General features: G+C 36.9%; 1 protein-coding gene across 1 annotated transcript in view; it reads right to left on the bottom strand.

The window, feature by feature from the left end:
- Positions 1-25,955, bottom strand: part of LOC117982898 (nephrin-like) — a 234,265-nt gene that overhangs the window by 73,264 nt on the left and 135,046 nt on the right. Inside the window, exons 3-4 of the mRNA XM_034969334.2 lie at positions 12,210-12,372; positions 3,310-3,506 (exon numbers count right to left, since the gene is read on the bottom strand). Coding sequence (XP_034825225.1) covers positions 3,310-3,506; positions 12,210-12,372 — 360 coding nt within the window. The remainder of the gene's footprint in view (positions 1-3,309; positions 3,507-12,209; positions 12,373-25,955) is intronic.

Below are 25,955 nucleotides of genomic sequence, written 5' to 3'. Positions count from 1 at the left end.
AAAACTAATGGAACAGAGATTCAAGAGTCCAGAGGAAAATCTTCGCCATTTCGTCGTCAGCTCTTCAACGAGTGATTGATTCGTTTTTAACTAAAAGGTTATTTATCAAGTTGAACATCTCGGATTCTTGTTCGAGGACGGCGATAAGTAGGGGAGTAAAGCGTTTTATTCACCATCCATCTTGCTGAACGTCCCGCCAAGGCCATGCACGATGCACGATGCAAAAAGATCGTGAATGGGCTAGACGTACGTCAATAATTATTACTAATTGTTTGCTGGATGTGCACGACGAATTTTGCATCCAGCGAGCGCCCTCACCACCGTCCGCGTCGTGTAGATAGACAGTGAATAGCGCGGCCGTACGTCAGAGTCGTCCTGCGTCGTGCATGCTTGATCGTGAATAGACTTGCTGTACAACAGATTTTACCATTTAGAGCTTGTGTCGCAACGTGAGTGGTCGTCTCTCTCGTTTAAATACTGAATTATTCTGATCACGCTTGATGCGTGCGTGATGGTCTGTATGTTGCATCCAGCACTGCGGCCTTGAGCAGACCTTGGCAGGACGTACAGCAAGATGGATGGTGAATAATGCGCTTTAGATCACAACCGTTACAGTTAAATTATGAGGATTACAGGCACCTTCTATTTGGGTTGGCACGTTTTAAGTACAGTTTAAGATGTTTTAGGAACAAGGTGAAGTATGTTTGCGATATTTTGTTTTAGCTGAACTGTCGATCGGCTTCAATTGGGTTTAATTTCTCAAAATCTTTTCTAAGTTGGTGTATTTCTTTCTTCATACAGAAAATCTACATAGGGCAAGGTGGGGGGAAACCGGATAGAGGGTGAAACCGGATAGTTGCTATTTCATTACTCCGGGAGTAGCTGGGTCGTTCTAGCTAGTGGAGAAATACGCGCGAACGCTTACTCAGTGCGTTTACAAATGGTGGCAAGTGGCAACGGTAATATCTCAGCGCGTGCGTCTATAAACGAAAATTGAAAATCGGTGCGCGAGTCTCACTCACACTTAGCAGCTATTTTTCTAAATATAGGTATGGCCGCCATTTTTAGGGTTCCGTACCTCAAAAGGAAAAACGGAACCCTTATAGGATCACTTTGTTGTCTGTCTGTCTGTCGGTCTGTCAAGAAACCTACAGGGTACTTCCCGTTGATCTAGAATCATGAAATTTGGCAGGTAGGTACATCTTATAGCTGACATTTGGGGAGAAATCTGAAAACCGTGAGTTTGTGGTTACATCACACAAAAAAAATTAAATTGTGGTCATGGAATTAGTATTTTCAATTTTCTAAGTAAGATAACTATATCAAGTGGGGTATCATATGAAAGGTCTTCATCTACGTGCATTTTAAAACAGATTTTTATTTATTTTTATGTATCATAGTTTTTGAATTATCCTGCAAAATTTCGAAAAAATGCGACTGTAGTACGGAACACTCATTGCGCGAGCCTGACTCGTACTTGGCCGGTTTTTAATTTGAAAATTTAAAATATAACTTTCGTACTCAGCTCAGCTCTAAATAATAAATACGTCCCTATAATAAATAATAAGCACTTTCTAATGACTAGTAGGTATGCCAGGCTCTTTTGATCCCGTTTTAGTGTTTGATTTGAAGTTATTCTATGAAATTAAACTCGATGTACAGATGTCGGTACGTAGATTTGATATTAAATTGCCTTTGATTGGCAGACTGTTAAGGAATGTAAATTAGAGAGAAACTGTATTAACGTTAGTAAACAATTAAATTGTATTCAAGGCTGAATGTAGAGCAGGGTACTCACCTAGCTGTGTAGCATGTAACGTATGTGATACTGTATCACGTGAGTACATAGGCACGAGCCCGCTGCGAGCCGCTAGCGCGTGTAGCGCAGTAAGTTCGCATTAACCCGCCGAGTGGCGGTATCACTGCGAACACAAAGGTGGCTCGTAGTGTGCGCGTAGACGGCAACACGTAGCTCGTAGCTGGATACGCGGTGACCGTTGACGAGCCGTACGTGGCCATTTGCAGGTTGATACAGTATCAGATGCGTTACATGTTACACGGCACGGCTAGTGAGTACCCTGCTTAGTATTTGATACGTCTCTGAGTACGTATACAATAGTTATTCATATTTAACACTAGCTGATGCCCGCGACTTCGTTCGCGTGGATTTATGTTTTCGAATCCCTTGGGAACTATCTGATTTTCCGGGATAATAAGTAGCCTTCAGCCACTATTCAGGTCTTTAACTATACCCATGCAAAAATTACAATAATCTGCTGCTCCGATGTAACGTGATTAAAGGACAAACCAACAAACCAATAAACCAACAAACCAACAAACAAACACACTTTCGCATTTATAATATGGGTAGGGAATTAGTGATAAGCTTTCTTTTTTGACCCTTAGCTTGAGACTTTGTCTGTCTACGATGATTTAGTTATTTTCTAAATCCTGCCTTTTTTTCTGGGATAAATAGAACCTTACATCCGTCTCGAGGGTACAAGTTTCTTCCAGGACATGAGGGTACAATCATGTTACTTACGCTGCAATAATTAATTGTACATATCTTATTTAAACTTCAATTAAACCAATCCTCAACTTACAACTTGAAATGGAACTTAACTTCCAATCGAGCTCTATTCCTAACAAATACTGGACCTTAATATATTTGGGCCAATACGTGCTTCACGGGGTTCTTTGATAAACTTTGACTGCGCAACTTCAAGAGAACTACATGATTCAATGAACAACTTGCTGATAGAGAAGCGCGTACTTTTAACTTGAAGTCAGCGTCGATAGGGATAGTTTCGTGAGTACGGAACGACATTATAAGACTGATTTTAAATCGACTTCGGACCGATTTCAACAAGATGGAGGTTGGAATTAGTCTATGCTTTGATCCATACTCGTACTTCAAACCATACTAATATTATAAACTAGTTGATGCCAAAGAGTTTCTATGGGATTTTTAAAAACCTAAATCCACATCTATGAAATCTTGAATTCCACAGATCGATATACTACTACGCTTTATCACAGAAAAAGAGATTTTTAAAAATCGAATCTTCGGACAAGGACAATCATCTAGTATATATTTATAACTAGCTGACACGCCCCGGCTTCGCTCGGGTGGAGTTTAGAAAATTGAGGGGAGGTTGAATTAAATTTTTCTCTCCGTAAGAACCATCCTCGTACTTCACGGAATATTATAAAAAAAGAATAATCGAAATCGGTTCAGTGGTTCTCGAGATTTGCGATGAGCAACACATTTAGCGATTCATTTTTATACATATAGATAGATTAGCTTACCTATGACATGCAGCACGAACTTGTAGTTCCTGGTAGGCGACACTTTGAAGTCGACCCGACAACGGTAGAGGGCCCGATCTGTCGGGATCACGTCACGTATGCGTAGAGACGAGTGTGGGGTGGCGTGCCACCGCGCGCGACCCGCGAGCGACAAGTCAGCCCAGTGTGCGTCGGGCCCTTTAGCTCTAGTGTCGTAGCTGCAAAGAAGATTAAACATACATAGGAGAAGCGGGAGATTTTTTTTATTATTTTAGTTATTCGTTTTTGCTTTATTTAAATAATTCGAGCAATCTAAGTAGAATATAATGCATACAAAGATACGACATTACATACAACATTGGAATTTATTTGACTAGCAACACAGTAAACGTTGGTCTGTGGTACAAGCCTCAACAAACTTAGGTAAGGGAGGACGGGGGTTCGATCCCGGGTACGCACCTCTAACTTTTCAGAGTTGATGAGCATTTGAAGAAATTAAATTTCACTGGCTTTAACGGTGAAGGAAAACAATGTGAGGAAACCTGCATGCCTGAGAGTTCTCCATAATTTTCTTAAAGTGTGTGAAGTCTGCCAATTCACTCTTGGCCTGCGTGGTAGACTGGCCAAACCCTTCTCATACTGAGAGGAGACTCGTGCGACTGGTAGTGAGCCGGCAATTTTAAGATTCATGATAAATTTCCAAATTTACCCCACCGGGATTTGAACCCGGGAACATATGCGCATCACTGCACAGAGAGGCCTTCAAAAACTACATGAATATATTGTATAAGGCAGGCAATGTAAATATTTTGAAGTATTGAATATCCGAGAAAAGTGCTGCATGAATGCAACGTATTGAATATTGAAAACTTGTAGTATGTAGTACTTATGTACTTGTATTAAGAGCCATCTTACAAATGTCTCCTGAATACTACAAATTGTCTCAATCAAAACTTATTCAAACTTACAAAACATCAAAGAGAAAACGGAAATTGCAAGGTAACTTGTACATTTTCTTTGAGTCAAACCCAATACATCCGTAGATAAATTCGTATTGAAACGAAAGCCATGTTAGAAATCTCAACGGACAAAGCGACTCAGGAGATCTTTGAAAGCATTTTTCCCCGGTTAAAACAAACAATAGTTATTGTTCAATATCCTTAAACGAAATGGCATCTTAAATAAATCGAATCGAATACAATCGCAAAAAATATCAAAGGTAATGGAAGTAAAGAGGTTTTGTGGCCTAAACTTTTTTCTGTAATATTTATTAGAACCTACCTATTTATCAAAAAAGCTCTGTCTACGCTACACTTTATTTTTAAATTGAAAATCTATATATATAAAAGGAGAAGGTGACTGACTGACTGACTGACTGATTTATCAACGCACAGCTCAAACTACTGGACGGATCGGGCTGAAATTTGGCATGCAGATAGCTATTATGACGTAGGCATCCGCTAAGGAAGGATTTTTGAAAATTCAACTCCTAACGGGGTGAAATAGGGTTTTGAAATTTTGTAGTCCACGCGGACGAAGTCGCGAGCATAAGCTAGTATTATAATAAAACTAACCTAAAACTATTTTTATTTTTAATGCCAGCCTTATCTAATTACTATAAAAATCATGCCCGCTTGGAATGGTGCCAAGATTACTGGCTGCATTTCCGCGCTGGACAGGCTGATCCGTTGCTCGAAAAATGAGCCAGCCCTTCTGTCACCTACTGAGGCTATTAATCGCCGTGAAATTTCTCGTAATTTTTTTAGCATTAAGACTCCATGGCCCCAGGGTCTCCACGGCAAACGGAACGGACGGATTGTGCTGGAATTTGTCACGCAGATAGATATATATAGAAAAAGGTGTATGGATAGCGTTAAGGAAAATATAGTAGTAAATTATGTACCTACATAATTTATTAAGAGCGCCACCTCGCCAACAAACTGGCCCACCAGTTTGGCGAAATAGAAATGTAAGAGACCTGTACAATTAATAAGACTAAATAAATTTTAAAAAAAAATATGACGCAGACATTCCCTAAGAAAGCTCTTTGAAAATTTAATCCTTAAAAGGGTAAAATAGGGGTTTATTTGTAGTCCACGCGGATGAAGTCGCAGGCATAAGTTAACTATATTATATGAACATAATAATTATCCAGAACCATTTATTTTCTTCAAAGTTACGAGAAATTCGCATAAGGCTCTATACTTTGGAAATGAAAACGTTCTCACTCATAAATATTTCATAACGGAGCCGGCTTACGGCCTTCTAACTCGGGCGAGTTTCTTTGTGCAGCTCCGAATGTAACGCTGTCACATTGAGATAAACTGACGGCAATGATGTGGGATATACTTAGGTTAAAATAAATTGTGAATACACAGGGCAAAGTGTAAAAAGTACAAACTTTTACCAGTCCTAATTTCGGTAATACTGCATATCACACCCCCGACACTGCATATAAAATAAAAGAACCGAGATAATAATTATCTATTACTACTACCGGAACACCAGCATGTCCGCGAACGATATATGTATGTGGGTAACGTTAGTGATGTCGGCGCGCTAGCTTTCAGTTCATTCTTTTAAAAAAGGAGGGTCCAAACTTAAATATCTACAGGTAAAAAACCCTATAAAAAATTTATTTTGCTGCTTCTGAATACAAATAAAATATTTATTATAAAAATATAAAACATTTATATACAAACCAATCTGTAGTTCAGCGCCTGGCCATCTTAAATGATGAATGACCCCAATTTCGATAAATAAGACTTCAACGTGGGTCCGTAACTAGCGGTTATTTACTAAAGCATCATCAATCAAGATCGATTGAGCAGGAGTAATACCCAATATTATATAAATTCGTCATAATCCGTCATCGCTACGTGATCATTTACCAGGAAATGTTCGGTAAGATAATACTAGTACAGCTACAAGTTTAATTTATCACCTTAACGCACAATTTTGTTTAGCAAGCAAATCTGATTATTTTTTGGGGATCTTCCGCTTACCCACCCTAGGGTTACACCCCGTAGGCTTGCCGCAGATGAGCTACTCGTGACAACCACAAAACGCCTCTATACCGACCTATTTCCTGTAGTTTTCATACATTTTGTATGGACTCTGTGGACTCGCCGCACACGGTTGACGCTGGTGGTCGCCAACGTCACAAACAATGAACCAAAAGCTTAATTTGCTATAACCTGCTGAAACAGGTCAAATCTGTATGGTGCAACATGCAGCATGCAAAATGGACCACCCGCCCTTACTTAAGAGTTGTTACAAAATTTTCCTACAAAATTTTTCCTACAAAACATCGCTAATTAAATGTTTCTTTTATTGTTTTGTTTGTCGGAAACATTTAATATTAAATCATTTAAGAACAGGTTAAGTTCTAAATAAAGAAAAAAATACAATAAAGTATCATGCCCCTGTTAAAGGAAAATCTTATTTCTTTTTTCGTTCGTTTACTTAAATTATTATTCTCTCGATGAAATTATTCTTCGCCGGTTGATGCTGATATAAACTTAGACTAAATTAAAAAGATAGACAGAAAATGAAACGCTAGATTATAAAGCCAGTACGGGATCACCCATTTCAAATGAAAGTCAAAATTATTTATTTGTGTAAAGCTTAGCTTTTAAAAAGCCACTTTAATATAATTATTCTGTTACTAATTCTTACCAAATGAAAATCAATTTAAAATGCATTGAAAGTTAAAACCAAATCTTCCTTTTTTATGGCAATGACTCATATTGGCGTGTCACATACCTACATATCTGATTTATTATTTACCTGACTACAGCAATGTCTAAACTTAAAATGATTAACGAAAATGAAAGGGTTGTAATTTTATTACATGAAGACGTATGTATGTATGCTTGTATTTCCGTGAGTACATAGTGCCTAAACTACGGAACCAATTTTGATGATGAGGAGGAATTGATTAGATAGTAAGTATGGTCCGGGTAACATAGGCTTCATTTTATACGAACAAAATTAATATGACGGATACTTTATCTAAAAAGTGAGGGTCTCTGATTTTGTTTTTGCTATCACTTCGAGTAGGATGTCAAATTAAAAAGGAGAAATTTCTTAGTTAATAAATATAATATTTATATACTAAGCGATACACTCTGAGAGGAATAGCTCTGTAGTGAGCTGATCACTTTGAACCGATAGAAAAAAGTCACTAGGTAGGTACATTGCAGCGTAAATTAAGAGGAGCAGTCGTATTTCAGTTTTATAAGCTTAATGTAAGATAAAGCTTAAACTGAAACATGTTTTACTCGCAAGTACTCTGTCTATTATTTTTCTTAAGTCTGAGACTTTAACCTTATCAATAGGAAACCAACAGCTTTGACCATTATGATTCCGATGGGCTTTATTTTCTTCTTACTTATTGAAGCTAAATTTTCTTTTTACTTTGTAAATATTATTATTGTGTAATAATTTTTTAAACGTATCTATTTTCGCCCAAAGCATCTGAGTGTTAGCGAAATTGAATGCTGAAAAGATGAATACTTACAGCATTTTTAGGGTTCCGTGCCTCAAAAGGAAAAAAGAAACCCTTATAGGATCACTTTTTTGTCTGTCTGTCTGTCGGTCTGTCAAGAAACCTACAGGGTACTTCCCGTTGACCTAGAACCATGAAATTTGGCAGGTAGGTAGGTCTTATAGCAGACATTCGGGGAAAAATCTGAAAACCGTGAATTTCTGGTTACATCACACACAAAAAAATTAAATTGGGGTCATGAACTAATAATTAAGTAGTATTTTCAATTTTCGAAGTAAGATAACTATATCAAGTGGGGTATCATATGAAAGGGCTTAACCTGTGCATTCCAAAACAGTTTTTTATTTATTTTTATGTATCATAGTTTTTGAATTATCGTAAATGTCGAAAAAATACGACTGTAGTATGGAACCCTCGTTGCGCGAGCCTGACTCGTACTTAGCTGGTTTTTAGCCTTATTGATAGGAGGTTTGTATTTAAACACATTGTGTTTCTCCTATAGTATTATCATCACACCCAATTGCCAGCTCTATTTTGTCTTATTACCCCATCAGTCCGTATTCATGGTTCAATCCCGGCCTAACAGTGTGCGTGCATATTTTATAGATCGCTCATGCGCGTATTTGATATTCATAAGCGTTCCCGACTGTATGCCGAATTAGTTTCCGCGTTATCCTGCGATGTACCTAATAGACTAGAGTTTAATGTACTAGGTCTAATCCTTGACTTCGTATACCTAAGCCAATGAAATTACCTGCTCTAAAATTAGGTATACTAGCAACCACCCGTAACTTCAATCAGCGAAAATACTCGTATACATCCTGGGTCCCAAGGTGCTGGAATGGCGACCTCGCACCGGAAGACGCAGTGTTGAAAGACCTCCCATTAGGGGGACGGACGACATCAGACGAGTCGCAGGAGCTGCTGGATTCAGGCGGAGCAAGACCGTGGCCTGTGGAAGTCCCTACAAGAGACCCTATGTCCAGCAGTGGACGTATATCGGTTGATGATGATGATAATGATGAAATCCTGTTTATTCCATATTCCCTGGAGATTTTCAAAATCCAGCCTTATTCCTTGTCTACCTACAATTTTTTTCAAAAATTCAGCTTTCTTACTCTACAGAAATAACAAATAGTAGGTACTGGCACTTGAAAGCAAAAATGATTTGAGCCGAGAAATTGTTCAAAAACAACCTCCAAAACATAGTAACAGTAACTAACCGAGGGAATATCGTGCACACAACTTGTTTCTTCAGCTTAATCGGTCTTTAGTATGCACAATGCGGAGAGGGCTATTAATATTTCAAAGTCACTTTTGTGATATAAGTGGACTTTGCATTTTTGATGTGTCGACAGGGACACATCGTTGGGGACCGCTTGCGGGTCGCATATATTCAAAAACGCAAACGATGCTTATTACTGGGTACATTTATTTTGAACGATCCCTAGTCAGAATATTTTTTTCTTTGTTAGTATTTTTCTTCATAATGGTTTCTTTTTTCCTTTTGGGATACGGAACCCTAAAACAAATAAAGATAGAGCACATAGTATGTATGTAAGAGTGTAAGGTAAGTTGACTGAAATACCCAACGGGCAGACACAGCCATTTGCAGCTCTGAAAGTGCAAATGACTTCAGCAACATTGGTTGCACTGACTTTTGTGACATCATCCAGATTCCTTATGTCCACATACTTGTCTGATGTGGTTAATTTTGAGAACATAATATAATGATACAGTCCTAATAAAAATACTAGGAGTAATATAATATAATGAGGGTTTATCTTTACTAAATTGCTTATTAGCATAATACTAATTAGTAACTTAGTATATATTGCAACAACGAAATAGAAAGAGTAATAAAAACAGGCCAATATGGTGTATGTGATGTGACAATTGAGGAGTTTCGGGTTTTATCCTTTGCGTATGCTATAACACCTTGCCAAATATGATTCTAGGTCAACAGGAAGTATCCTATAAGTTTTGATTTACTTACTAGCTAGTGTCAAAATATGCGGTATGAATGACCGTACTTTTAGATTGAAGTTTTTATATTAATTTGAAACTGGTACCTCTATGCACTTCTGAGGGAAAGGGTTTTAGACAGATAGACGGATAACGAAGTAATCTTTTACCTAAGGGTTTTTTTCCTTTGTGGTACGGAACTCCAAAAAGTTTTACCTATCTATATTTCTGCGCTAAATTACAAATTTGTGTTACCTCTCGTAATCAGAAATAATAAACTCTTTAAATAAAACCACGCTTTCTTAATTAAAGCAGAGATAACCTTGCTTGATATATTATTCCTGGCCACCTTTTTGTGTCCCACAAACACAGTCCTTGGCGTAACACCACAAAGTAGGATTCGGCTTAGCAAAGATTAACGTCGGTTTTGGTTTACGGGAACGAGATTACTCGACTAAGTAGGCCAATCGTCAAATTTGTAGCCGTCCTTAAAGCGGTCTTTATTAAAACTTCCCTAGGTGTTCTGTTGCCTTGGTAAATGGAAATTGTTCGCTGTAACGTTTTAGCCCCTATTTTCTAAATTATCCAAAAAACTGATTAGTGCGCCATAATTTCTTACTTACAGAGTTTCATACTACCTTAATACTAAGCTCAAAAACCACATTAAAGAATATAATCCTGCCCACTTTTGTACGTTTCAGAAACACAGTCCTTTGCGTAACACCACAAAGTAGGATTCGGCTTAGCAAAGATTAACGTCGGTTTTGGTTTACGGGAACGAGATTACTTGACTAAGTAGGCCAATCGTCAAAGTAGGCGTCCTAAAAGCGGTATTTATTAAAACTTCCCTAGATGTTCTGTTGCCTTGGTAAATGGAAATTGTTCGTTTTATACATTCACATTTCAGCCTTTAGGTTTTTCTGAATTATCCAAGAGACTGATTAGTGTGCCATAATTTTTTACTTACAGATTTTCATACAGCCTTTAGTACTAAGCTCAAAAACCACAACTAAGAAAGTTTCACAAACACAGTCCTTGGTGTAACACCACAAAGTAGGATTCGGCTTAATAGTTAATTTAATTTATTTGTACCAAAAACGTGGTAAAAGTACGAATATTTTTTTTAATTCTTTTTTATTTCAAAAAAAATAAAGAAATGGGGCCTGGGGGGCCATCAAATTTGTCAGTTTCAGATCATTTTTGTGACGAGGTCTATCTCAAGAACCAAACTTGTTAGGAATATGTAATTTAGATTTATTATGTTGTACTGAAAACGACGATTCATCAAGTAGTTTGTAAGCAATGACCAAAACATAATTATGTACGGAGCCCTAAAAGAGTGAGACCCGACTCGCACTTGTCCGGTTTTCATAGTATAGTAGGCAACAAAATGTCACGATACTTGAGGGTTAAAGCGCGTGTTACACGGAAACTTCGCGATCGCGTACCTACCTGAAAGCCTGAAGGGCGTTGACAAATTGTTCGTCTTTGAATACTTCCGGCGTTTAAATACGGTCTGCTTATTATTTTACCCTACACCAAAATCTACTTATATAAACTTCCGCATTACAGTAAAATGGACCTAAACAGCCTTGAATTGAAGTCAAATATTCAACGCCACTGATTTTAATTTCGCAATGTTTCCGCTTGGAGCGCTGGCTGTAGATGTGTAGACAAACTTGAGCTTTAAAACAAGGCATTTAAGATCCAGTTTACTGTAACGCGGAAGTATTTCGACTCTCGAATTTGGTTTGGTTTGGTGAGACGTAAAATCTTGTACTACGGGTACTGGTATATTCGTTTCAGAAAATAGAGGACGGTTCAGTTTCATGTTTTGTCGAAAAACATCCATGTAGTTTTTGAAATGTTAAGTGATAACTAAAAATGCCGAACCCAATCTTCCTTGTAAAATAAAAAAGAAACTGACTGACAAATTAACATACGGTACAGTTCAAACTGCCCTGGGTCCAGAAACTTGACTTTTTGCATAGTTTTCCTTTATATTTTTTAAATTAGACCGTACCTACTAAAAAATATTTTCAGAAATTCTAGTAGAAAAGTTATGTAAAAATAAAACTATCATCATCATCATCATAATCAACCCAGCTTCAACCTATTACTGAACGTGGGACCTTCTTTCAGAATGAGAAGGGTTTAGGGTAGGTACCTGTAGTCTGCCACGCTGGCCCGGTGTGGATTGGCAGACTTAGCACACACCTTTGAGAACATTATGGAAAACTCTAAGACATGCAGGTTAGTTGGTTAAAAAGCAAATAACTTCAAATAGTTAGAAGTGTATGCCCGGGACTGAAGCCCCGACATCCCTAACAGGACGACGTCTTAACCTATCACCACTAAATTTGTGTAGATTTTGCAATATAGGCAACTTGAAGGCTTCAAAAGTATTAAATAAATCTTACCTGGAAAAACATAAAAAAAACCTTACCTGTAAATAGGTACGTCGTTTTTATACCACACGACAAGTAGCAACGCATCTGGCGGCTGCGGCGACCTAGTGTCGCAGGGCAGTGTCGCATCGCCACCCGCCACCGCTGACAAATTGACCGCGTCGAGTGACTCCGCCCACACGCTCGGACCCGGTCGCAGACCTGTTGATGAAAAATTACTCTGTTGTAATGTTTACTTGCATTTATAAAGTGCAATATATTGTGGAATCACCCTTCTGTAGTGTTACTACAAAGCCAAGATCTGAGTTGTTCAATTTATTTATTATTAATGTAAAAGATTGGGAGACAGGTAATAAGTAGATTGAAACTGATGCAGTGTTCCCACTACGAAACCACATTTTTTTTTATTTTTTTTGCGATGATAGCGCGTAACCGCGACAAATACAACTTTGTTGAAATATCAAGAAAAAGAGACTAAAAAGTCGCATCGTGTAAGTAATTTTTTTCTAATTAATAAAAAGTAAAATCTAAAAATAATTGCTATATTATAGGTAAAGTTGTTTGCTATTGGGTTTGATAATGGTCAAAAGTAAACTTTTATCGATAATATTTTTTATAAAAAACTATCGAAAAGTTGAAAAAGCAAACATTTTGAATCGAACACGTGTATGCTTTTATTTTTCAACCCAATTTTTTTGCCGAGAAAATAATATGTCCATCAAATTGAAATGCGTATGCAAATGAATACGTTTCTCGTGTATTGGTGTTGATAAAAATTTATTGACGTTTTGATCGCATGGAGTTCGTTTTTCAAATTAATTGGAAGATGGCTGAAACCTAGTGTTTACAGTTTACACCCTTGATGTCGGAGGAATATCACGAATCAATGTATTTTATAATGGCCTTGTTGCTATGTTAAATGGAAAATATTACACTTTAATTGTTATTGTTAACTTTGAGTTTGCTTACTAGTAGGTAATTTTTCTTTTTACCTTTGGCCACAAACATTTGCACCCTGATATGAAATCGTTAAAAAAATACTTTTCACTAAACAAATAAAAGCTATCTGCATGCCAAATTTCAGCCAGATCCAGCCAGTAGTTTGAGCTATGCGTTGATAGATCAGTCAGTCAGTTAGTCACCTTTTCCTTTTATATATTTAAGATAACAAATGTCTTCTTTAGCGTACAACGAGACAGACACTTCTACGGTATATTTTTTGCTTGTTTTTCTCTTTGAGAGGATAACCGTTTATACTATTACTTTTCTTTCTAAATTGGCATCGTTATGCAAAAATTTGTGCGTTTTTTGGATAGTCCCTTTTGGTGACACAGTAAATTGGTTTCATTTGAAAATTTCACAAGCCTCTACAAGCGTGCTCGGGAACGTTAAATTGTACGGAATCGCATAAGCTCTGTTACTTTGCCTTAATTTACGGTTAGTTCTAATACTACAGTATTATCTTGTTGTCTTTACGTTCGGAATTTATTGTGGCCACTTTTTATACGCTACTTTAGTGGTGAAGTACGAGATTAGCTTTTGTTTTTGTTTTGCTACGAAAATGCTTTATTTGTAACCAGCATGAATTATTACCTTACTATTATTATGCACGTTGTAGGTTTTAAAGGAAGATTGGAAACTATAATGTTGAGATTGATTATTTAAATAGCTTTTGGAAGTAGCTTTTGCCAACGACTTCGTTCGCGGTGCATATCATAGTAGTCATAGCCTATGTTACTTCTATAAAAAATAGTTTTCTAATGTTAAAAGGATGATTAAAATCACTTAAGCAGTTTCAGAGTTTATCGATTTCAAACAAATCTTTCCTTTATAACATTATAATAGACTATAGAGTATTAACTAACCCACTTGTGACATGGCGTATAAAACTCGTGCTCGTTGATGTCTGATGAGTAGCGCAGAAGATACAAAATGCACAAGAGTCTTAACTCTTCAAATACAAGATAGTACTCTACAAATCTGACAGCCGTACTCAGACTCGCTAATCGTTACTTAAGATTGAGTTAAAACGAGACAGATTTATATGAGAGATATAGCTCTGTCTCGTTTTAACTAAACTTAAATAACGATTAAGCGACTCAAACAGCCGCACTCAGACTTGCTAATCGTTACTTAAGATTGAGTTAAAACGAGACAGATTTATATGAGAGATATATCTCTGTCTCGTTTTAACTAAACTTAAGTAACAATTAAGCGACTCCGAGTACGGCTGTAAGGGTGCCTGTCCACTGAAGCGGAGCGGAGCGGAGATGTGTATAGTTGACCAATCAGAGTTTCATCAGATGACGGAATAAAAATGTCACGTTATTTACCGACAATCTGATTGGTCTGCTCAACACATCTCCGCTCCGCTCCGCACCAGTGGACAGGCAGCCTTAATGTCGTAGTTTAAGTCTTAAGATATGTACCGCATCTATAATTGCAGATAATTAGGTATCGTTATGAAAGTTTTTTTTTAAAAATTAATTATAGGCAAACGCTTGACCGCAATCACACCTGATGGAAAGTGATGATGCGGCCTAAGATGGGACGCGTTTACCTAGAAGATGCCTATTCACTCTTGTTTTAAAGATACCCGGGTTGCAATTGGTAGGGAACACATATCGTAGAAGATATTCTAAACCTTAGCCATGCGTATGAGGAATGATGACGCAAAACGTTTCGTGCGTGTAGATGGGATGTCGACGACATAAGGATGGAAACTCGCCCGATGTCTTGCGGTTCGGTGGTAAAATGGTGAAGGGGGTACAAGATCGAAAAGTTCCTGAGCACACTCTCCGAAATATATCCTATAAAACACTGATAAGCCGGCAACCTTGCGGCGGTGATCAAGACTTTGAAGTTTCGCCAGTAACGGAGAGTCTTCTCCAATGAGTCTCCTAACTCGACGATCAACGGCGTCCAGAGCCGCTAGTAGGTACTTAGCGGAGCCATCATAAAGGTGACTGCAGTACTCCATGCAGGACCTTACTTGTGCTTGATACAAAGTACGCGGCGTGAAGTAAGTACTGCTTGACCTTGTTAAGGATGCCGAGTTTTTTTTGCGGTGGTCTTGGCTTTTGCTTCGATGGATCTTCCGAAGTTTATGTTAGTTATACCTAAGCCTACATGTGAGTATAACTCAGCAAAATAATAACAATTTCGTGCTAGATTTATTTCTTAGATACGCGACGCGACGGTTGCTCAGCGTGAGCTATAATAACAGTTTGCGACGGGATTGCCCGAATTAGCATTAACCGATTATTACGCCGACCGTCCAAGGAACCGCTGTAGTTCCCCGGTTCCCGTGCAAAATCGCTCGAGAAATTTGAATCGTTCGTTTGCAGTGAATACCAAGCGTGATCGTGACAAATGGCCCGATTAACAATCCCGAGTCCCCGGCGAAGGAGATGGCGCGAATAACGAGCCAATATATCAAAGGATTTTTCAACACCCTGACGAGATTGAGCAATTTCCTATTTATTAATGAACTTAAGTGCAAGAATCGTACTGGCTTTTATCTTACTTGAAACCTCCTTCTCTTTTATCTTTTCTAACATGAAGCCTTTCGCTAAACGTGAGTGTGAAATCCAATTTTATTTTATGACATTAATACGCTGAGGAATATAATCTATGGCGATTTTTTCTAGTTATCATCATCATCATCAAACGATACAATGCTCTCCACTTCTGGCATTACTTGGGTCTTTTGTAGGGACTTCCACGCACTACAGTCTTGCGCCTCGCTGCCTGAATCCAGCGGCTTCCGGAAACTCGGAAGGAGTATGGCATTATATTATCATTATTGCCATCACTACCCCATACTATTAAGCAACTTTTTTAAGCATGTATAAAACGCCTTCAAATTTAAGTTATTGTAAAACAATAAATAGTATTTTATCTCATCTATCTCACAAAAACATTCATCTAATTCAAATATGGCATGTACAACATCTGAAAAACAGACCGATGGGAACATTTATTGTATTTATTTTCCGACCAGGCGCTGTTTAATACATTTATATTGCACACGATCAATCAGTTCCCGCACACCCATTGCCATCAATCGCAATCTTAAAACAATTGTCTATCTATTCGCATCCTGCGTCACGTCTCAGGAACAGTTGCTCCGAATGTTTGCTCGTAAAACTTCCTCGCACGCCAAACTAACGCTTCGGGAATTCTCGCGGAATATGTGCTTTATGGAACCGTCTCGGAAATGAAATTAAAACTTATCGTTCTTTCGAGGCACTAAAATGTTGCGACAAAGGATGTGCGAAATTACTTAATGGATATTGGCGAAAGTGTTATGAGAATTGTAGCTACGCTTTATTTTAACGAAAACGAAGTATAAAGATATATTTATATGAAATATGGTATATACAAAATCTGAAAAAAAAAACCGATGGTAACATTATTGTTTTTATTTTTCCGACCAGACGATGTTTAATACATTTGTATAATGGATAATGGCGAAAATGTTATGAGAATTGCATTATTTTACGCTTTATTTTAATAAAAACGAAGTATAATATATAAAATATATTTATATGGAATATGATATACACAAAATCTGAAGAAGAAAAAACTGAAGGAAACATTATTGTATTTATTTTTCAGGCCAGACGATGTTTAATACATTTATATTGCTCACAATCAATCAGTTCCCGCACACCCATTGCCACAAATTGTCTATCTATTCGCATCCCGCGTCACGTCTCAGGAACAGTTGCTCCAAATGTTTGCTCGTAAAACTTCCTCGCACGCTACACTAACGCTTCGGGAATTATCCCGGAATATGTACTTTATGGAAACGTCTCGGAAATGAAATTAAAACTTATCGTTCTTTCGCGGCACTAAAGTGTTGTGACAAAGGATGTGCGAAATTACTTTGATGAAACTGTTATAAGAAATGCAGCTACGCTTTATGTTGTCAAAAACTACATTTATTCACACATACTACGTAAGATCACGCAAAAAAATACTATTGTAAATATGGCTCATGGCTTTACGTACTCTGACCTCTGATGCCTCGTAAGTATTTGGTGCGACAAAATAATCAATTATTAGAAACAAAAGCTTAAAGGAGATCTTTCAGAATTATCACATAGGTACTAGCTGGTGCCCGCAAATTCGTTCTTAGGTTTGAAAAAATTTCAAATTCATTCTTAGACTTTAAATATTTTTCGGAGGATTTTCTGATTTTCCAAGATAAAAAGTAGCTTATGTCACTTTTTAGTTCTCTAACTATGATATATATTCCAAAAATCTATGCAATACGTTGCTCGGTTTCGGCATTTTTAAAGGACAAACTAACAAATAAACACACTTTCACCTTTATATTATGAGTAATGATAACACCTGAAGAAAACCAAAAACTCCTGAGCTACCCAAATACAATACTTGAGGAACAACAAAAAAGAACTTATAACAATTTATTGAGACAGACACCATAAAGATTTGTAAAAGCTCAGGATATCAAACTTAACAATACAAATCTCACAAGTCGTGACTCAGCATTACGTGTGTCTTATATCGACCTACTATCTACCAAAACTGTTTGTAAAGTGCGATACCCATCCTTAGGGCGTGGACACACTAGCAATTTGCAAGCGTTTTCTAGCGAGGCGATTATTGAACGTATTTGCAATGAGGGCGCGTAGCGAGATCGCCACGTGGTTGCACAGCGAGCGCGCCTCGACACCGATACGTTTACAGTCACTCATACGTTTACCGCACAAGGGTGGGTATATGGGACTCATTGGCAATTTTTACAAGCCTTTAGCATACCCACTAAAAACCCAGCGGTACCGTTTGCGTCAAGTACAAGGTGTCTCATGATCCCGGATATCGGATGCGACTGAGAGGTCCTGACGTTGAACCGGCATTTGGTTTACACCCCATTTCTAAAGCGGGAGAAGGACTCACAAATAGCTTACCCCACCCCATGTCAGTCATATTGTTGTAGGAACAACAGCAATTGAAGCAACAGAATACAAATTACAAAGTACACCTCTTATAAAGAACTAGCTTATGTCGCGACTTCGTCCGCGTCGACTACATAAACAAACCCCTATTTTACCCTTTTAGGGGTTAAATTTTTAAAACCCTATCTTAGCGGATGCCCGCATCATAATAGCTATCTGCATGCTAAATTTCAGCTCGATCTGTCTAGTAGTTTGAGCTGTGAATTGATAGATCAGTCAGTCAGGCAGTTAGTCAGCTTTTCTTTAACATAGGTATATACTAGATATCTTTGGCAGGTTTCAATTATTTTATATCAAATTTGTGGCGCACTGGACCACCACACCCACACCCACACACCCACCCACACGTGGCGTCCGCGTTGAACAATCGCCTCGCTCGAAACACGTACGCAAATTGCCAGTGTGTTAACGCCTTTAGATCGTGTTTTTCTTCCCCCTTTTCATACGTGACGGGGACTCAGGGAAAATTTGCGAAGAGCACGTAACGCTTGAATTGTTCAGGATCGATGACATGGGGGTATTTTAAATAGCTTTATTGCGTGGGTGACGCGTTTGACATTTTCTTGTAACATTGATATTTCTTGTATGTTGAAAGGGATATGATGCTGCAAGAAAATTGAAAAGGAAATTGTATATGCAATATTATATCGAGTTTGATTCAACCTTCACAATCGGGCTTCGTAGAAACCTTGTTCAAAAAATATTATCCATCGTAAATACAGAGTAAGAATTTTTCATTTGGATATTATGAAAAAAGTTATTACAAATTGTGTAAAAAGCAAGAACATATATATTTTTTAATTTGATTATGAAAAAAAATGTAATGAATAAAGTTAAAGGTTCACATAACTATGTTGAAAGTGACGTTACATACTTTTTTATACACTGGCTCAAACTGGTTTGGTAAGACTCTGAGAAGATAATTAAAATAACAACAAAATAGATATCAATTCCAATATAAACAATCAGGCTCGAGAGAGTAATAACGTAGAATAAAGACGAAATTGCAAAAAACTAAGACGTAGGTTTTTATTACAGCAGAAACTATTCGGGTATACGGCTAAGCTAAGCCTAAGTCACTAGATCTTGTCGCAAGATTTACCGACAACGTATTTGGAAGCATGACTCTATTTTTTCGGAATTGTTGACTCTATTTACTCTATCTAGTGACTTTTATAATGAAATAGACGGAAAAAGTTTAGGGATCGCAAAATGGCTGGATGTTTCTGACAGAATAGAAATAGAAATAGAAATACTTTATGCATACAAAAATATTACATAACATGACTAGAATATTATTCTAGGCTATTTTTCAATTAGAAGCAAAATAATTCATATCTTATGAACCACTACGACTTTTTAATGGGTGAATCCATTCAAAAACATTCGACTAATCCAAAAAAAATTGGTTTTAAAAGTGAATAAATAGTAGGTACAGTACATTGTAGTTAGTACTAAAACTTATGAAAACAAATAATTTTAATTTTGAAAGGGCGTAAAGAAAAGTGCAAAGCAACAAAAATACTTGATTTCAGAGAAAAAGGAATACAAAGGCGGTTTTCTTTCAAGAAGTTTTATCAAAATAGCAATTAAATGATAAAAATAATAAAATTCGAGAGGGCCCCAAAAAGAAAACAGAGGAAATGACAAAAACACGACGCGGGCTCAATTTTATTACAAGAGAAACTATAAAAGTCTAAGCTATATCTTAGGTTAGTAGATGTTGTAGGAAGATTTACAGCCAACGAACTTGCGAGCTGATGTTTATCTCCTTTTCGGGCCGGTACGGAGTTTTTGTAGTGACCCTTATTTACTTTAATTGCCTTTGACCTAAACAATTACGTCAGTTCGTATTCTTACAAAACTTACTGTGTTTACGACAAATGTATATGTATAAGGATTTAGCGGTGGTTTCCAAATTAAATCAAATTAAGTGAATTGAACGATGATTAAGCTAGTAATTGTAGGTCCTTAGAAAAGGTAGTCTGGAGAATGGAGATCACTTTTAGTGATAAGTCCGCCTTTGCGCACTTTATTTTTCTATATATTGTTTTACTGATATGATAAGATTCAAAAAGCTATGATAGCCTAGTGGTTAGGACGTCTGCCTTCTAATCGGAGGAGGTCCTTTTCGGAGTTACGTGTGTTTGCTCTAAAGGTGAAGGAAAACATCGTGAGGAAACATGCATGCCTGAGAGTTCTCCATAATGTTCTCACAGGTGTGTGAAGTCTACCAATCCGCATAGACTATGGCTAAACACTTCCCACTCTGAGAGGAGACCCGTGCTCAGTAGTGAGTCGGCGATGGGTTGATCATGATGATGAATGATAATTATGTGACAGTGTGGTACTGATGTCGTTGTCTAGATTTCTTTTTTAAATTTTGATTATAGAACAACTTTTGTCACGTGTAGCTGAACTTTAAATGTTGTGGTTTTTAGTTAGGTACTATTCAAATTCAATTCTACTGCTGTTTCTTTCTCTTAAGTCTGTTATTATCATACGTCTGTCTGTTATATCATATTTTATGAATATTGTATATATTACATCCCTAAGTGAATTATCTAATAATTATAATGTACCTACTTACCTATATTTTGCTATACTCTTACTTGGTCTCATATGTATCTCATGTTATTCTTGTAAGTGGATGAATGTGAAACGCAAAAATAAAGAATAAATAACAATTATTTTATAACTAAACTGAAATTTAATCTATTTTGTAAAAAATAACGACTGTTCAACCATTTGTGGTTCATACAAAGTTGATTCCCTATTGGAGAACCTGAAGCTAATATTGAATTATACAGTAGCTAGACACTGAATGGAACTTATGCTCCCATCCCAGGTAAAAGGCAATACTTAACGTACGGTCAAGCACATATGCATAAACAGTATTTTTTAAACGATTTTGACTCTTATTTCTGTTCTTTTATAGATTATTTTACCTCGACTTCATTTCACATGTTACCTTCAGCTTTTGCTTATACATCCAGTCGCTTAGACAGAGAGCCAGCGCGTGCCAGACGTTCGTCATTTTATAAAAGCTGAAAGTTTCTCTATGTATTGTCCCCAACACAGGGAGACACGATCAGCAACTATGAGGTTTTGATCATGGTGGATTTGGGAAATAACAGGTAATAAAGGTGTAAAAAATATTACGTCAAAGTCAATTTTTTTTATATTTTCTTCGGAATAGTATCATGTAGTATATATAGAAATCACGTCATGCTTTGCCAGACATTCAATATAATTGCGATCCCTTTAATAAATTGTTAAACTTTAAGGGTGTCTGGCTGGTGTTTGCCACGATAATAAGCATCTGGCATTGCATGACGTGATTTCAAATACTATTCCGAAGAAAATATAAAAAATAACTTTATATTTTGACGTGAAGAAGAAAAAATAATTGACTTTATACTTTGACGTTAGATTTTTTACACCTTTATCGCCTGTTATCTCCCAAAGCCACCATGATTTAAACTTCATTGTCGCGGATCGTTCAGCTTTTATAAAATAACGAAGATCGGGCACGCGCTGGCTCTTAGCCTTACGGACGGTATAAAAAATAAGCATCCATTCTCTTTATACGGTTTGTGGGTTCGTACGTAGCAAGTTTAAATTAAATTCTAACCTCAGTACTAACGATTCGCTAATATTTACAGCGCAAATAGACACTGAAATTAAATTTGTTGATTTAGGTACTATAGAAGCAATTAAAAAGGTAACGTTAGTTGTGCATAGTTACATTTTTAATTAAGAGTAATTGTTGAATCGTCTATTTATTTGTAGTTTAGACTAAAACTTGAATTTTGAATTGAGTATTGTAGATTATAATACAATAGAATATATTTTTATTCAAGTAAACTTTTACAAGTGCTTTTGAATCGTCAAATAGTTTTTACCACTGGTTCGGAATGCCGTTCCTACCGAGAAAAATCAGAATTCAAATCTTAATCGTTTGATTATTGCAATACCTACTCTAAGTAAAAGTTTAAAGCTTAAAAATGATTAGGATCCATAGATTATGGAAGTCTGAGTGCTTTTGGATCGCAGCCTAGACCGATAGTACTGAGTGAACATACATAATATTATTTAAAAAAAAAAAAAAAAATATCACCGTCACTGGCAGCAAGCGTGCCGTAGCTTACTGTTCAGAGCGTCGGGCGCTATCCCAGGAGATGCGGGTTCGATTCCTGCTGGTCCGCACTTTTTGATATAAGTCCCGCAAATTGCCAATGCGCGTGGCCGCCATTTTAGTGACGTCAGCACTAGACTGAAGTTTCGAGCTGATGGTACATTTTTACTTAAATATACGTCAAAATGACGTCATTTCAATGTTAATGAGACTTGGTCCCAGTGCAATAGCAATTTGCGGGGCTTATAATATGTATTTAAAATTATTTAGAAATTTCCTTGAAGTGTAGGTAAAACACAATAAAAATATAAAATTTAAAATTAACTTGAACTTAACAGATGTGAGTTTGTTTTCTATGCATTGTCGTTCACTTGGTTAAAAACATGATAGAACGAAGAAAGTCTGCAGTACTAGATGACGCAAACCGCATCATAGTATAAACTAGCGACCCGCCCCGGCTTCGCATGGGTGCAATGTAGATACCTACTAATGTGGTGTCATTGAGGTGTATTTGCCTCGGAAACTCTCAAATGAGAGGATTTTTTCCGACCTAATTCACATTATTTCAATTTCTCTAGGGATCTCTAATTTTTTGAGAACTAAACTATAGCTATAAACCTTCCTCTTGAATCACTCTATCTATTGGTGAAAACCGCATTAAAATCCGTTGTGTAGTTAAAAAGATCTACGCGTTCATACATACAGACAGCGGGAAGCGACTTTATATTATACTATTTTAGCGTTTAAACTACCGTGAGTGATTTCCATTATAAATACTATCTGTCCCGGATGGGTTCGAAACTAGTCGGGCTAACGTCGACTACACACGTGAGTAAGCCGGGACAGATAGTATTTATATTATACTATGTAGAGATATCCAACACACCTACACTCGACGCAACCTCCCTAAGCGAAAGAGGCTCTTGTTATACTCGGCCTTTATATAGGTCGCCGTGTCAAGATACATCAGGATAAAATAACAGTATCAAGATTGTGCTTGATACTTTGTCTCTAGTGTCAGATTCTTGTTTGTAGTTAATTAGAATACCAAGACTCACTCGCACAAGGACACTTAAAAGGAGTTTATTCGTAGTGCGCTCCATACAAACGTAGTTTGGCTCTCATTTGTATACTAACCACACAAACTTAAGACTCGACTCCGTTGAGCTATCGAGCGCCTCGATAGCTTAACGAATAGCGATAGGAATTTGGTTAAGAGTTATCTTACATCCCGGGGAAGGACATAGGCTTCTTTTTATCCCGGAAAATCAAAGAGTTCCCACGGGGTTTTTAAAAACTTAAATCCACGCGAAGTCGCGGGCATCCTCTAGTAATATCATAAGTGGCACAGGCTTACACGAAATAAATTTATTTAAGTATTTCATTTCACAATGTAAACAGAATGTGGTTTGAATTAATGAAATAAATAAAGCTTTGCATCAGTATCTTGGATCTTTACTACAGCAAAGTAATTAAATGTACTTAACTACTTAGTAGTAGTAGTAATTAAAAGAAGTTAAACGTACTAACTTTTACAAGCTGCTAATATCCAGTACGAGACTTAGCACTAACACTTTGAATTTAAGTTTCAAAATGAAAAGAGTTTAGTAGCAATTTTGTTGTATTGTGTACTAGATGATGCCCGCGACTTCGTTCAAGTGGATTTAGGTTTTTGAAAATCCCGTGGGAACCCGAGGAGGGAACATTTTAATAACTTATAAAATTAGTTAAATTTAACCTGCTTTTCTGACTTTAGTTTAAAAAAGTACTTGTAAAAGTTTAATTGAATAAAAAATATTTATATTTATAGTTATTTATTTAAAGTTAGAACTACGTGTTACTTATAACGAGATAATATTTATTTTCATTTATTTTCACCAGCGAAAGTTCATGCGCAAAATGGGTCCTGTTTTTTCTGAGACTGAGAACACATAAAGGATTTCAGCTACAATACGAATGAAACTAAGCGGCTTACTCGTGTCGCGTTCCGTTAGTAAAAAGGTGTATTTAACCCGAAATCCCGACGGGCACCGAATTGTCACTTTTTGTCTTGGGACAGTGGTGCAATCACGCGGCTCAGTGAACGGGGTAATTAATGAAATCTATTAACTTTGCTCTTGTCCTTAGGGACGAGAATCGCGTGCATTTTTTTTGCGCTGTCATCTATCGTTTTCCTACTGGTCGGTGCTATTTCACTGTGATTGCACGCTGAGAGCATTAGAGATGGTTCACACTTGTAGCGCAACTCGACGCGTGTTTTTGTGCTCTGATATAGTGTTACCCCTAAAGTTGGGGTTTCACTTTGGAAATCCCGACGGGCACCGAATTGTCACTTTTTATCTTGGGACAGTGGTGCAATCACGCAGCTCAGTGAACGGGTTAATTAATGAAATCTATTAACTTTGCTCTTGTCCTTAGGGACGAGAATCGCGTTTATGTTGTTACCCTGTCATATATTCGTTTTCTACTGCTATATCACTGTGATTGATCGCTGAGAGCATTAGAGTAGCCTCATACCTACTTGTAGCGCGACGTGACGCGTTTTGTTATAATAAAGTAACAATGTTTTAAAAATGTTTTTAAAAAAATGTTTAAAAAAATACCGAACCAACTTCAATGAAACCGAAGTTTTCGCGGTATTTCTGCTACTACTAATTACTATCCAAAAAGTCATACTATTATTATTTTATACTATTATTATATATTAGCAGTGAAAATTTTGTATACGAAACTACATAAAAATACTACTAGGCTTCAATAATAATTTTAATTCAAAACCTATATGCAAATTTATTTGTCATGAAAGCTATTATTACTTAACACATGCATTTAATACAAAAACAATATGCATATTATTCAATTATACTAGGTATCTTAAGTAAAACCGCACGTGTTGCGCAGCTTGTATGAACCTACCTTTAAGCCCATTCTGTGACAGTACAGCATGTGTCTCTTAAAGTGAACGATTATTCCGCATTCGCAAATCTCACTAAGTTTAGTTCCACAGAAACAGAATTTGTATGTGTTTAATAAAACTGCAGCCCAATGCCAAAAAAAAGCCCAAAAAATTAGCATTATTGTTATACTACCTAAACACAATTCAATACCCATAACCATTTGCCTCATTTTGTAGTTTTAGTGATGTAGAAATTTTTCGAATAATTTTGGAAATAATCTGTTTTTGACATAGTCACTATACCAATTATTCTTCCATGTATTAAAATAATAAAGTTGTAACGGTTGATTCTAGTGCTGTCACATTTTATCTGAATTTCATAATAAACTACGACACGAAATGTTAAATCATATCACATTTACATTTAAAGTAAAAGCATTCTAAAATTCTTTTGAAACAATATTAAACGGCATGAATTATTCAAAACAAACACAAAATACGATTTTAAAACAAATTTTTCACGCCACGAGCGTGTTTCATTACGAAAATTCTTAACATTTTCACACGTATCTATCGTTCGATCTGGCCATCGCATGCCATTTTGCATGATTAAGAGCCCTCGCCCACGGCGACTTTTTGTAGCGATGCTGTCGCGCGTTTACTAAACGCTCGCCAGCATCACTACTAACGCGTGTTAGTCGCATTTGCAACGTGCTACTGCATCGCGACTGTATCGATGCAAACGCGCGACTTTGTCGGATGA

Source organism: Maniola hyperantus, chromosome 6 (genome assembly GCF_902806685.2).
Source record: "Maniola hyperantus chromosome 6, iAphHyp1.2, whole genome shotgun sequence".
NCBI lineage: Eukaryota > Metazoa > Arthropoda > Insecta > Lepidoptera > Nymphalidae > Maniola > Maniola hyperantus.
This window is presented reverse-complemented; position numbering and strand designations above follow the sequence as displayed.